This window comes from Amblyomma mixtum, chromosome 9, assembly GCF_055824585.1.
Source record: "Amblyomma mixtum isolate Tamu chromosome 9, ASM5582458v1, whole genome shotgun sequence".
Lineage (NCBI taxonomy): Eukaryota > Metazoa > Arthropoda > Arachnida > Ixodida > Ixodidae > Amblyomma > Amblyomma mixtum.
The window spans coordinates 104,211,848-104,226,725 of record NC_143020.1 but is presented as its reverse complement, the minus strand read 5'-3'; the positions used below and the strand labels follow the sequence as shown (position 1 = coordinate 104,226,725).

Below are 14,878 nucleotides of genomic sequence, written 5' to 3'. Positions count from 1 at the left end.
GCGCAATATCAAACCTGATGTTCAGTTCAGGGCTACATACAAGTGTTTTATGAGAATGATCTAAATATCGACGAATTAGGTTACCAACTAACTTAAAAGCGATTAACTCGTAGAAGCGGCCATGCGTCTAGATTCCCTCAAATGCAGGTCTAAATGCTATTTTCTCAAATGCTCTTACTCAATCAGCCTTCTGGGATTACGAAATATGCATGGTTAAAAGTATGCAACGGAAAAAAAAAAATAGCAAATGGCCAGACAAGCCACAAGTGTGACACATTACAACACTGAGAAAATGGATGTCTTTAAAGCTCAGCATCTAACAAATGGCCATAACTTCAGTCTTGTCACCTTTGGTTGACATTAAACCTTGTCTCTCAAGATGGCATTCCCATGGATGAAACGTCCACATATGCTGATTGATCTAGACGTTCTTTAAGCGTCATGTCATGAGAAACTAAAGAAGGTGGGATTCAGAAGAAGCAAAGCATACAATGGAACAGTCGCGATGACTAGCTGTGTCGGGTTTCATGACGCATAGGCAGTTCAGACCAACAAGCACCAAGCACAAAGTTTTTGTTGTTTTTTTTTAGTGTGGTAAAGAACCCGAAGTTTCTAAAATGCTACAGTTCGTTTAAAAAGTGTTTGTTTTCCTTTAGGAGCCACGAAACATAGAAAATCTTCAAGCGCATTTCCTCCAAGAAGCAAACCATTGTCGAAAGGAATGTGTTTGTCACAAAATTGCGTGAAATACTGTTTCTTTCTACAGTTTTGTACATGAAAGTAATACGAGTCAACGGCTTGAGGCATCGCTACATGCTCTCATACAATATTCTCTCGTCTTTCATATTTAATGCAGATCACCAAAATTGAACACTCTTGTAAAATTGCTTATTGCTATTACAACTGATTCACACGTGAAATCAGAAGACCTGACAGGTAAAGTAAGGGACTCCAGGTAAGATCACCATATACTGTCAAATGACAGTTACAGGTAATTAAACCATTCATGATTAAATGGTAATCTAAACCACCATTTATTGGGACACAACAGAGTCATGCACTCTCTTTAGGAACTTGAGGTCAAGCATCTCCCGGCCACTAACAGTGCACATTGCACAAAATTTGATGAATTTTTCTCACTTGAAATGCACTTTCATAAAGGCTATAGTTCCTCCACTTAGCTGCCCTAATTTTCCTGCGCTCGTGAAGTGTCACATCATTCAGGACATCTCAGCATCATTTTGTACCCAGAAGTGAAACCGAAACAATGTGCGAAAAGGAACCTAGACTGGCTTTGCGAATAAATCGACTCTTGAGCTGAGCTAAAGTAGAAGACAGCATAACATTAATTCTTCTGAAAAATATCACGAAAAATGGCCTTACTGATGTACAGCACAAGAAGTAAATAATTCCTCAGGGTGTCAAAAAATGTCACGGCAGAGATTATGTTTTGCATACTATAGACACAAGTAGGTTACCAATGACAAACGAAAGAACCGATTCAATCGAAGGCAATTCCCTAGTGAACCGATATCACAAGGTGCTACAATATTAAAAGCAGTTCACCCATCACAAAAGGTACCTACTGATAGTGGTTTTGGGATGATCTCGCATCTCAGCTTGTGATGTCAGCACAAGCATTCCCCAAGTGTTGTGTAGATGTGTGGTGCTCGTAAAACTAGCTTCCAATGTTCAGTGGAGCATGCCTGTTAAAAAATCTGACATTTTCCCTGCTCATTAAGCACCCAAAAGTAACCTATGCCACCCAAAGACCAACAAATACACCACCTCAAGAACTGGACTGTCCAAAACGCCAGTGCCGCCAGTCGTTACTAAAACTTAATGCAGGCTGGATCGGCTAGAGCCTAGAGGCCGCCGTAGACCCGGGTTCGAGTGCATGTACCAGCCCGGGGTCCCAGGTGGACCTCGAGCGACCACGTCGCGACGTCGGGGGTAAGCGCGCGACCACGAGAACCCCAGGCAACGACGACACAGCGGCGTCCGGTTCGACGAGACGCTAGACACCGACCGGCAAAAGCGGCAGTGAAAACACACGCACGCACACACACACACACGCTGGCTTTCCTCCTCTCCACCGAGTTTGAATGGGATCACAGGCGCGCGCGCGCGCCGCAGTCTCTCACGTGGACCAGGGAAAGAAGCTGGGCCGGTGTAAACACAGCGCAGCATGCGGCAAGCCAGCAGCGCGCCCTCGCAGCCTCAGCAAGACACTCACCGGACGTAGATTTGCCGCAGAGCCAGGGATGCATTGGCGCAGGCCTTGGGAAAGTTGAGTTTGTCGAGAATGTAATCCCACTTGAGTAGGTCGTTCACCTACGAACAGGGGAAGGGGAGCCGAGAAAACGAAAATGTTGAGGAGGGCCCGCCTCGAGCACGGCAGGCTTTCGCGTCTCGGCGCGGTTAACGGCCGAGGCGCTCGCCGACGACTAACGGAAAGAAAACCCCCCCACCGAGAAGCAGTCACGGCGGGCGTGCGTGCCTTCGCTTCGCAGTCTCGGCTTACAGCGGCTTGCGACGCAGGCAACACAAGCAGGAGAAGAGACATCCACGTTAGTCCTAGCGCAGCTGGCTGCCTTTGTTTCGAAAAAGATGGGCCCAATTCGAGACCGCGGGGACACCCGCCACGGCAGCGACCGCTGGCCCGAACGGCCCCGAAGCGACCGCACGTCGGCCCAGGTGTCCGGCGTTCACCCGACGCGTCGAAGCAGGGGCCAGCAACGCCGTGCCGAACTACGGAGTCCCCCCCCTCACCCTCCCCCGCCAGCTCGCCGAGACCCGACCGTCGCACACGACGGTCATTCAAACGCGAGCACGCCGACAAATGCTGCCCGAAACTGGGCTTGCGACGGCCGCGATGCGCCGCGAAGGGTCCCGAAGACCGACCGAGGGGTCGGACGACCGGTCCCGGACCCGCGTCGCGCGAGAAATTTGGAGGTAAATTCAAAACCCGCCGCCCCCCGCTTACCTTCTGCCAGCCGCCGACCGCCGTCACGCTGTTGTAGAGGGCGAACAGATCCACTTCTCGGCCGTTTATCCGAGGCGCATGCCGGAACGGACTCCTGCGATCGTCGAAAGGGCCCAGTCAGGCCGCGGTCCGACCGCGCGAGCAACAAACCCGGCGCTCAAAGACAAACTCTTTCCCCGAGCGAAAAAAACTTCCACAATGGCTCGCGGGGGACTCACTCGGCCCCGAAAAAGTAGAAGTTGCTCACCCGCGGCTTTCGTGGAACTTTTGCAGCTCGAGCGTGAACGACGAAGAATCCTTGGTGTAATCGCCGGGCTCCTTGTGAAGCTTTTCCATGGCTCCGGCTCAACGGAGCTCGCCCGCGCGCGCCGCGGTGCCTCACCTGACGTTCATCGAGCGGGTGGGTTCCGCCGAGGCCTGCGGGCCCCGATGGCGAGCTAAGCCTCGTTCGAGGCGCGCCAATGCGCCGACACTTTCCCGGCCGCGATTCACACTCACTGGGCACGTTTTTCGGTGGCCGGCCGGCTCCGATCACATCCCGGGTCCCCAGCACCGCACATCCCGAGCACCGCGCATCAAGAAACCACTATCACACCGGAGCCCAAAACGTCACAAGGTTAGAAAACGCTTAAAAAAAAAACCTATCGATGTCATTACATACCCCTCTCCCGCTTGCGCGCCGCCTCCTCTCCCGCTACTATTGTCTTCATGGCTCTCCCAAGATGGCTGACGCGGCTCCGACGTCTCAGGTTGGATTTCGCGTTTGTTTCGCTCGTTCTTAGCGCGCGGATCGCTCCTGATTAACGAAGTTATAGCGAACACTTCGGCTGTTCCCCCGACGGAGTCTTCGTTGTCGTTGCCACGATGGTGCCGCCAGGGTTCTGAGCTAAATAAAGGTGAAGCGTCGCTGCTGTTTGTCGTGATTCATACGAGTGCAGACTACCCTGCTTCCTGTACACCTATCGTCTTCCCTTCTCTTTAACGTGTCACGATGTTACCAGGTGCTACGATCGACATCTCGCTCTGCGCATATTTAACCTGTGTGTTTACTTTTCAAATTAAACGGATCAAGTACGCGATGTTGGCTGATGCAAACAAATCGTTAAGCAGCCGAACGACGGTACGGCAGGCGCCATCTACCGTCAGTCAGTACTATTAATTGTTCGACCAGCCCCCACGTGACCGACTGCGCTGCAAATTGATATATTTGTTTCGATTCGGAAAATAGGAGTCGCCTAAAAAAATTCTCTGGTGTTAAGGAAGGACAAAAAAAAACTCGAAATAAATGTTAAATAAGCCCTTGCTCTCGTGTTACACCCCACCATGACTAATAATCCGCTGTGAGTGGCTTGTGATAGTGTTTTGAGCCCTATTATGCTTTAAAATAAATGTTACATTCTATAGAAAGGCTATTAAACATGGTGACCTTTGAAAAGTTTGAGGTTTAACGCCTGGTGTGTAGAATATCAATTCAGGATAATGTGCACAGTCTGCATGAGGGTGATTGAACCTGGATTGAACAGCGTCAGCTGGGTCATTGCATTTTATTACAGTAATAGCTCAGAGAATAAGAACCACCGCTATAAAACTGCTATGCTGTGGTATAACCGGACTGATAAATTTCAGATATAATTTACCGTTTTAACATTGGGGTGAAACCGAAAATAAGCCTACTGAACAAATCCTATGGTTTTTTTTACTTCTGTAGGGCGTGAGTGTGTGGCCGTGAGCAATTAGAAAAATTAATTCGGTTGTTGTATCATTCTACCTAATCACTGGTGCACTTGCTCGGCGATGTTTAGGTTGTGTTTAGGATCTCGATAGGAATGTAGACCTCTAGCAAGGGTACAATCTCGGTAGTTGTGATGGTAGGTGGCGGCGTCAGTCAGCCGTGGCGAATAATAGAACTAGAGCACGCTAATGCCGCGCCAACTGTTGTTGCTTGGATGGTGCCATGGAGGATGGTGCCTTATTGTTGGTTCATGTTTGTTTACCTGCAATGTGTACTGCCAGCGCCTCCTGTACGAAACGCCTGATTTGTTAGCAGCATTCCCGTCCCCGACTGCGTTCCGCAGGCTAAGCACCGTGCCAGCGCTGCTGCCAGGGTGTCTACGGCGGCTGATTAATCCACGGAATCCTCGTTGCTACCGCTTTTATCTTGCTTTTAGTTCCAGTTTTTGGGCACTTTTTTTTAAACTGTTACCTTCTTCACGTTTTTACGTGTGTTATATTTTTATGGTTTCACCTGTATAATTTTTTTCAGTGTCCTTCATAGTTTTTACCTTTCCCCGCCCTTTTGGCTACTTTTTCATAGTTTTTGTTAAGTTACCTACCTGACCACTGTTACGCGGCCCTTTACACCGTCTTTTTATCGCTTATAACCTTCTTTTGTTCCCTGTTGTGTTTTTGTGTCATCTTGTGACGCGACCACACTGATTGCCGGTTATCGCTGAACAGCCCTGTTACCCACCCCCTCATGTTTTCTGTTTAAAGGGTCTTCCCACCAGAATAAACTTTCAGTTGTGAGTCAGCGCTCGTGTGTCCGTGTTTCGTCACGCTGTTTCTTCCTTTAAATGCATTACCAACTAGCCCGGAACCTTGCTCTTCTGAACCCACTATCCCGCTGGGCTGCATTGAGCGCAATGCGGCGGCAAGCCGTTTCGAAGCCTTTCTCACTTGGACAATAAAATTTTTCACTACAACTACTCCGCAGTTTCCTGGTCATATGTGCCAAATTAAGTAGCCGGGCGACGTATTGTTGAGCGCAAATGAATTTTGGAAAATTAGTTTTTTTTTGAGTAAAAATCGCGCAGTATCTGTCTCACATCTCGGTGGACACCTCAACCGCGCCTCAAGGGGAAGGATACAGGAGGAAGTGAGAGAAAACGGGAAGAAAGAGGTGCCATGTGGAGGGCTCCGGAATAATTTCGACCGCCAGGCGATCTTAAATGTGCACTGACATCGCACAGCACACGGGCGCCTTTGCCTTCCGCCTTCATTGAAACGCGGTCGGGTTTGAACCCGGGAACTCTAGCTCAGTAGACGACCGCCTTAACCACAAATTAAGCCACCACGACGGATATTCCCAGTAAGGCAGCCGTATTATTTAGAAAATGAAAAATTATTTAGACGCTCTCGCTTTTGGATTTTAAGCGAGTATCTGAAGCTCCTGTCGCTGCATTTTGTTCAGTTTATTAAGCATGAAATGCTTTTAGCTCCCGTTGTCGGCAGTGTGGTGACGTCACGCCGAGAGCCATCATCCGGGCACTGAAATCCACTCATCCGGGCACTGAAATCCAGTCATCCGGGCACTGAAATCCACTCATCCGGGCACTGAATTCCAGTCATCCGGGCTCTGAAACGAGAACATCCGGGCACCGTACGAGATTTAACGAGACTCTCTAAGCCCTCCTACGCGACCGGCATGCAAGCGCCGGTTGGTCTTCAAATGAGACAAAAAATAACTGCTGCCAGTGCCTTCTCAATGTTTATCAAGATATCAGTGGAGCTGTGGGTTTGATAATGCACGGAATTATAATTTCCGATTTCTAATAACCCGTGCAAAAAGCACATAAATGCCACGTTACACTTCGTTGTCATACGTGATCCGGGGGAGAAGCGCTGCGTTCAAAGGGCAAGGCGTCGCGCCGAACGGGTGGTGGCGTTCCTCCCTTCCATTACGGTGCGGTTCGGGTGTCCACCGAGATGGCAGAGAATTACTGCGCCTTTCCTTTCCTCAAAAAACCTTGCGTTCAAATGGCAAGGCATTGCGCTGAACGGGTGGTGGCGTTCCTCCCTTCCTGTACGGTGCGGTTCGGGTGTCCACCGAGATGACATTAGGCCCGTAAACATTTCATGCTTACTCTAGTCTCGTTTACGGGAGAGGCAGAGATTTTTATTTTATCTTTATGCCGTGAACGCATACCCCCTCCACCTCTACTTCTTTGCGCCAGATCGCTACGAATATGCTTACGGAATGCCTACCTTCAGGACGTCAGTAAACGAAGTCGTGGCTGCGTGATATGTCAACGAAACGGCGCCTTTTATCCCCAGTAGTGGTTTACTTTACTTTCCCTCCTTTTCGTATTGCTTTTAAACTTCCTTCTTTGGCGTCTGACAACACAACTACATCCTGAGGACGTCCTGAGGATGTCCTCACCTGGTTCTTACCTTCTTGGTCTATTTTCAGGACTCCAGGTAATGATTTAACCCAGAGAATACGCGGAAGCCTTTAATGCCTCATCGTTGTAAGCAGGAGTTGTCGACGGAAATGTCACGCTTTTCACAAAAGCATTTGTTGGGCGAGTTGGTGTTTTTGATGATCCATAACTACAGCGCAAACGACAGGACAGAGATGAAGAAGGGACACCACACAGCGCTGACTCACAACTAAAGTTTATTGGATGCCAGAAGGTATAAATACCTCCCTGGCGGCCAGAAAGAATGCAGTCGACACTGCATGCAGTTGTGAGTCAGCGCTGTGTGGTGTCCCTTCTTCATCTCTGTCCTGTCGTTTGCGCTGTAGTTATGGATCACGCTTTTCAATTGGTCGAAATGGTCATGACGTCACAGTGCGCGAATTTCAAACGGGGCCAATTGTACTTTGGCTAGTAGCCGTGCAACCAATTAAAGGGATGGTATTGTGATGCTCCAAGTAAAATAAATAAATAAAAAAACGAGTAGGAAATTGTTCGATCATGCTAACCACTCCGCCATGCCAGCTCGATGGTTTGGATTGAACAAAGGCGCGTCTATTGAATACGGTGTCTTCGTTCACTCCCATCTTCCTCCCTTCCTTGACGGAGAAATTAAAAAAAAGAGAAAAATAAGGAATAAAAAATTAAGAAACAAATATCAAGAAAAAGTCAAAAATAAGTAAAAACTCAAAAGCACAAAAAAAAATAAAGAAATATATGCGAACCAGTGCGCAAGGAAAGGCCTTGCAGCACTTCAGAGAGACCAAGTGCCACCTGAATTTTTTATTTGCTTATTTATTGTGAGCAGTGTGCACAGGGGTTGCGAAACGGATTTCTTTTTGCTTTTTTTGTCCTCAGTTATGGCAAACAAATTTTGCAAAAGTTTCGCCATGCTCAACCACTGATTGGTCCATTCACCGCCTATGTTGGTGCCTATAAGATGTTCTTCATGCAATCTTTTCCCACAGCCGCGACTATTAAATCTCTCTGGAGTTGAATTCTGCCTCCTTAGCGGAAAAGCCACACTGAGGAGTGATGCAAAAATCTAAACAGCTCAGCCCCATCAGAAGAATGCAGAACAGAGGCCAGGTTTAAAAGCAAAAATCTTCTTCAAGGCATACATTTTTTTTTCAGCCACAGTGGTTTCCTTGATTATATCACTAATGTACACAAATACGTATATTAATAACTGCAGTTTATAATTCTTGGTGGAAGTTGGCGAGATGGTTCTTGATAATCACAATGTAAGCAGGGGGTGGGGGGTGCTTGCCAACGGTTGTTTCGACGAGATGACTTGTATTACTCTGGGCAAAGCGTTCATCATTGGCTGGTTTTAAATAGGGTCATCCCTTCGAGGAGGAACGCCCGGTGAGGAGGAGGGGGGTAGGGTGAATGGGAATGGTGTGGGAGGGTGAATCTTTTCTAGGCATTGTCAATGCCTGGGCTGCAGTCAGTGACTACGGAGTCTTTGTGTGACCTTATGCCGAACGCCTTGCTTGTGGTGTGCCTTTCAACTTCTTAGCTAGCGACATCCAGCGATATTTTATTGCCTATGAGATGATATCTGGGAATCTGATGAAACACTGAGACTACATTGACTTGCTGTGCAGAAAGAATTAATAACTTGTTACTCAGAGGAAGTGTGTGCTGATGTTTGCAGCAATATTGTACTGCCTATTTGTTGCATGGCAGACTAAGTTTTATCGTGCTGAACTTGCGCCCTGTTGATTCTTTGTTAGCATTGTTGCGCCTGTGTAGACTGTGTTTCGTTAATTTTTTTTCTACTCTACTCATATATGCCTCCTCACTGCTTATACATGTAAGGGAAGCCATGCTTTTTATACTCGTTTTATACTTTTATACTTTTATACTTTTTATACTCGGGTAAAGAAGTGTTGCTCGTAGGCTTTCATGTTCTTGCCTGTTCTTACAGCGAACTCTGTTGTAGCTTTGGTTTTGACATATAGCCCTGCATTCTGCTATGGAATCTACAGCATCAGCTAGAATACTTTTAATTGGTGAAATTAATTTAATGGCACATTAATTCATTTAAATTAAAAGGCAGGTGGCAAATTGGAGAGGCGGGAATCCCCTCTCCATATTTTAGGAGAGAGCGAACTGCGAAAGGAGACGTATGGCAGGATGCTTACCACATTTGGCTGATTTGCATTAGCACGGCTAGTCTTTCTCTTTTACGACTGACACTGTAGATTCCGCGGCCAAATGCATAGCGAAATAGCTAAACCACAGCTATAATAGTTTTCGCTATCTAATGCACTAAGCAGGTATGAAAATAAGTTGCTCACAACCCGGTAGAACGGTTGTGATGACGTCACAAGGTCATGATCTCTCTCGATCAATCATTAATTGCCACGGTAAGCAGGTTTTGATGACACAAGGTCACTTGACCTCTCGACCAGTCAAGGTGCCGCATCAGGGAAGGTTATGATCACGTCACAAGGCCACGCGACCTCTATTGAACAATCAGACATCGTTGGATTTCGGTGTAACGACCACTCCAATGTTATCGAATTTAGAAAACCGGGCGAAATAACAATTATATAATGTATATGCCTTGGTTAGCTGTGAATGTTTTATCCTTTTGTCCGTACCCTGCACTACTACAAAAATTAATACTGTGATATTTTCATTGCAAACATGTGCATCGACTCACCACTCTATCCTAAAACATTATTTTTTTCTACAGTTTCAATAAAAAATTTTATTTTCCGCTTGTTGGAGGAGCAGGCCTACATAGACTGTCGTTTTCTCTGCCGACGCTGCAAAACCCCACTCAAAAAACCCGCGCTCTAAAATTGTAGTAAGCTGGCGCCACCTCGCGGTAAAACGCTGCGCGAGGCGGACAAGCAAGACAGACATATGAAAATAGACTGGTACTGTACTGCAATGCAGTCACGTGATAGAAACAAGGAAAAGCAGAGTTAGACGCGCTGGAGGCGGTGTTTTGTGTTGCTCTTCTGAAGACTGACCTGTTTACTGTGAAAACCGGTACACACAGCCAGCTTGTCTTACTTATTTGAAGAAATGGGACCTTACTGCCGGCTTTCGCGGTGTGATCGGCGTTAAGGCGTCACGGATACGTGTGATGACGGACCCAAAGAGCTTGTCCGTACTTCGGCTCTGCAGGACCACAATGGATCAGCACCAGGAGAAAGATAACAATGACGCGACGCGTCCACACGATTCTGTAGACATACACCTTCCACACGTCGAGCAGAGCCTGTCGTGGGACTGCGGTGTTTCGTGCGTCGCTATGGTTTTGCCCGAGGACCAGCGTAGCTACTTACTCGTCAACCGTGACCAGATCAGCCAAGAGGAAGGATACCACCAGAGCACTTGGACCATCGACCTGTGTTACTTGCTTCGTCGCTTCGGCGTTGACCACCTGTACGCCACCGTAACGCTCGGCGTGAACCCCATGTTCCAGAAGGAGTGCTACTACAAGAAATCGCTCCAGTGGGATTTCCAGAGGGTCGAAGATCGTTTCCGAGACGCCGCATCTAAGGGTCTTGCTGTTTGCCAGAGGTCTACGACGACCGCCGAACTCTTGGAGCACCTTTCCCGAGGGCTTCCCGTGATCGTTCTAGTTGACCACGGACAGTTGCATTGCGACTCTTGCCAGAAGAACAGGATCGTGTCGAAGGTGGCGGGGGTGCTTGCGCGATATGCCCCGTATCAGGGCCACTACATCGTGCTGTGTGGATACAGGCTTCAGGAAAGGAGGTTCATTTATCGGAACCCGTCTAAAACCGAGCGCCTGTGTACGGTCACGTTCGAGACGTTGGATAGAGCGCGAAAGCGCTTGGGTACCGACGAAGACGTCGTATTCGTCAACGCCAGGCCCCCGTCGGGAAGTGTCGTTAGATCGTAACTTTACGGACGGGTATAATTCGGGAGAACAGAGCGGTAATTGTCTCTTAAAAGAATCCGGCCAACCGATGACGTTTGCCTATTGTCATGACGTCGCTTGTCAGACGTGCTACGGTCGCTAGCAAACTGCACCGCGTCAGGTGCAAGGCAAGTGGTTGACCATGACGTCATGACAATAAGCAGACGCCATTGGTTGGAGGGACTCTTAACGCAGCAAGCGTGTTTAGTGATGGAAAACGCGTGGCAGTGTAGTGTGCCAAGGATGCATATCAGTTCCTTCAGCAGTGTTGTTTTGCATTGGTTACGAGCGTGCAACGCGGTTGTTCCAGTGTTAACGTTAACTAAGAGCAGGTGCAATGCGATGATGTGCATTTTTCTGCGATAAAACTTATGTGCAGTTTAATTGGGATCAGAGAATCGTAGTCACTGACATCCATCTAATGATGTGAGAGAAGTGTAGATTACCTTTTTAGCTGCATGGTAGTGCAGAGGTGAATGTAATCATAATTCCTCTCTCTTATTCGAGATGCAATGCTGTGCAATGCCACTGCACATTGAAGAACTCCCAAGGTGGTTTAAGAGCCCGCTGCTGTGGTATCTCTCATAGACCGCATGCAGCTTTAGAAAGTAGAACCCCACATATGATACCATACCATATCACATATCATGATCTTATTCGAAATTTTTTGTTGACACCTATTGTTCATAATCTCGCAAATTTTTATATGCCTTGCATTGTATGGGTGCTATTCTGCTCATAATTTGCTCAACCATCTCTCGTTACTTGTCCAAACCCATTGATTGCATTGTAAGAAGCATTATGAGTGTTCATTTGCATAATGAGCATGCAAAACATAGCCACAGCATCAAAGCTATCGTTTTTGGGAAGCAAAACTGCCATGGGTGGGGTTAAGAACCTCTGAGGTTGTGCTCTACAGATAGTGGAAGTAAAATTACTAGCAAATGTGTGATCTCATTGTGCCAACGTGTGCTGTTTTGGCATACCCTCTTTGCAATATTTTGTTGACCGCAGTGTTCATGTGTTCACTTTTTATGACCGAAAGACACAGTGTGTTTATTTTTCATTAATAATGTATGTGCTCGCAGTAAAAGTTGGTTGCTCGGGTTTCTTCGGAGTGTTTGAGGTTCATGACAGCACATAGCGGTATCGCACAGTTGTGCTGTTCTTTTGCAGTGTCATTGTACAGTGCGATTTTTGTTGCAGGCAGCAGCAGTGGTTTTACTGAAGCCAGTATAACAGTGACAATCCTTCCAAATTGTTAAGAGAGAAGTGGCTGTTATGAGGCCTTAGACAAGTATCTTTTGGCGAAAAAGAACCCCAGGTGGTCGAAATTTCCGGAGCCCTTCACTGCGGCGTCCCTCATAGCCTGAGTCGCTTTGGGACAAACCCCAATAAACCAAACCTTTTAACAAGAAGCATTTTGGTCAAGTTAACATGCAGTTTTTGTCATCACAAAAATGTGTTCTGCCTTTTATAGCCCCTGCATCCACACCATTTACATGGGTCACCCCACTGAACGTTGGCCTTACAAGGCTTTCTTCACTTGATACATAAATAGCCAATATGATGCAATTCATGTGGGTCATTTTTTTACCACTAATAATTGATAACAGTCTGGATTTGGGCTTCTTGAATCCGTCAGGTTAGGTCACTTGTAAACATAAATACCCCCGAAAGCAGAAGATCTGACAGCCATCGCCGTAGCTCAGTGGGTAGAGCACCGGATGCGCAATTCGGAGGCCGTGGGTTCGGTTCCCACGGGCGGCATGTGGTTGCTTTTTCTTCTGCTTTTCTAATCAATTATCTTTAAGCGACAGCATATTCAGTAATATTCTCCATTGATCAACACCACAAAATAAATAAGTGTAAAAGAAATCCCCTGTGGTCCTTAGTTTCTGTGGCTGTTGGCTTCTCTCATATATATATATATATATATATATGCAATTTCTGTTCTGAGCACAGCTGTAATTTACGACAAACAAAATCGACTGATTTTTATTACTGTAGTGCAGTCAAGAAAAAAGCAAACTGCAAATTTAAAAACGGTGCTATATTCTTCAAATCTCAGGGGCTAGCGTTGCATCAACTGCACCAAATGATTGTTTCTGGTGTAAACCGGGACTATGTGGTATACTTCACTTGAGTGCCAGTTATATTCATGTATGGTGCTGTTTGCAGTGGTTGTTTGTGGTTGATTTATGTATGGTGCTCTTTGAAGTGGTTGTTTTTGATTGACCAATAATAAATGTGAAGTCAAAACTGACCATATTTAGCCAAGCTCATGTAATGAAGTGGGCTGATATGACACTATATGCATTCTCTTTGTGCATTGTGCTTTGGTTCAACCTTTTTTAACTACAATGGTGAAACACATCAGAGGCATTTATGCATACACCTTTAGTGTGATTGCCATTGTGCTTTATGGGTAATAAACCTGTTGTTAATCTGTTTGGCAAAACAACCATGAATTTATCCCTTCTTTTTAACTTTTTCACAGTCTCAACACCCTGGCCACAAACATTCAGGTGCAGTAAGGGAGTAATTAGTCATTGGCATGCACCCTACCATACGCTAGCCATCCCAGTTCAGTTGGTAGAGCGATTTCTCCGGTGAAGCGATGGTCCAGGGTTCGAATCCTGGACCAGGACAAATTTCTCTTTAACTGCCAAGTTTCTGAGAAAGCTGTACAGCTTTCCTTTGTAGCCATATGGCTGCGCTTGGCTGGATGCCAATGAGTAATTGCTCCCTTATTGGGGGATTCCCCTAAACATTTGACCAAAGTATCTAGGTGGTTTGCTACGCTAAGACTGATAACATTTCACAAAAAAAAAATTTGCAGATACACTTGTGAACTGTTATTGTAATTGTTGGGTTTTGTGGCGCATAAGTAGCTAAGGCTGTTATATGTGAGTCACAGGTTTAGAAACCTCTGCTTGTTGCACTGAATTTTTAAAGTTACGATTGTTTCAGATATTTCTTGCTTCAAGAACTGAGAGATGCATGAAGAAGGCTCTACAGCTGCATGTCCAGCAACTACAGCAGGAAATGCTGTACTAATGTAGTGCTGGAAATGTGTTGGCCCTGGAATTCGTTTCTGCATTAAAGAGTACAATCATAAGACCTCTAGGATATATGCAGCTGTAACACGAGAGTGAATGCATTTGGGAAGCACCGTATGCAAGGTAAATACTACAATCGGTGCACTGATGTCTACGCAGTACATGCTTACAATGTCGGACCGGCTAGCACGGCACATTGCTGTGTTTTTCAAAGCACCCTCCCCTGAACAATGCGCTCCAACTTGACACTAATCACAAAAAAGTAAGTGTTGCTCACTACTTGTACCTTAACAGCTATGAGGATTTCTCAAAATGAGAAATGTCTGGTGCCGTTTGCAGATGTCGGAGCCAGAATGACAGTTCTGGCTGATGAAGTAGTCATGTTTCGTAGCAAGTCGTTCGGTGATGATGTCGCTGTCATGTCTTTCAGAACGAATGAGCGCCTGACAGGGCAGTGTCCGGCCAAGGCAAAACAGAGAAAACTAGCAGTACAGAATAAAAACTCTTCGGCCATTCCTTGGTAATTCGTCTGAATGTGTTATGCCATTTCCATTGCTGCCGATTCTGTTGCAGCTCTGCCTTAAAGGGGCCCAGAAACACAATCTTAGTTAACTGTTTTGCCTGTTGATTGCATACAGTGAGTTACAATGGTGCTATTAGCGTCGGTAATACCGCGTACATTCCGTTTTTAATATTTTAATGTCCTCCCAAAAACAACTTCATG

The 14,878-nt window shown here is 46.5% G+C and overlaps 2 protein-coding genes and 1 non-coding gene across 4 annotated transcripts in view; 2 read left to right on the top strand and 1 right to left on the bottom strand.

The window, feature by feature from the left end:
• The window catches only part of Bap170 (Brahma associated protein 170kD), an 81,612-nt gene extending 77,537 nt beyond the window's left edge, over positions 1-4,075 (bottom strand). Inside the window, exons 1-3 of one of the 2 annotated variants that reach the window (XM_089561059.1) lie at positions 3,234-4,075; positions 2,987-3,080; positions 2,237-2,334 (exon numbers count right to left, since the gene is read on the bottom strand). In XM_089561059.1, coding sequence (XP_089417185.1) covers positions 2,237-2,334; positions 2,987-3,080; positions 3,234-3,322 — 281 coding nt within the window. In that variant the 5' untranslated portion in view covers positions 3,323-4,075. Of the gene's footprint in view, positions 1-2,236; positions 2,335-2,471; positions 2,742-2,986; positions 3,081-3,233 lie in introns of those variants that run through there. The other variant, XM_089561060.1, reaches the window with a different exon arrangement.
• A 5,760-nt stretch (positions 4,076-9,835) lies between these two features.
• LOC149330477 (protein GUCD1) lies at positions 9,836-13,556 on the top strand. Its single transcript, XM_089561057.1, has one exon. The coding sequence runs from the start codon at positions 10,289-10,291 to the stop codon at positions 11,072-11,074; it is 786 nt and encodes a 261-aa protein (XP_089417183.1). The 5' UTR covers positions 9,836-10,288; the 3' UTR covers positions 11,075-13,556.
• Positions 12,787-12,862, top strand: TRNAA-CGC (transfer RNA alanine (anticodon CGC)). Its single transcript has one exon. It is a non-coding gene; the product is annotated as a tRNA-Ala (tRNA).
• Positions 13,557-14,878: the final 1,322 nt, after the last annotated feature.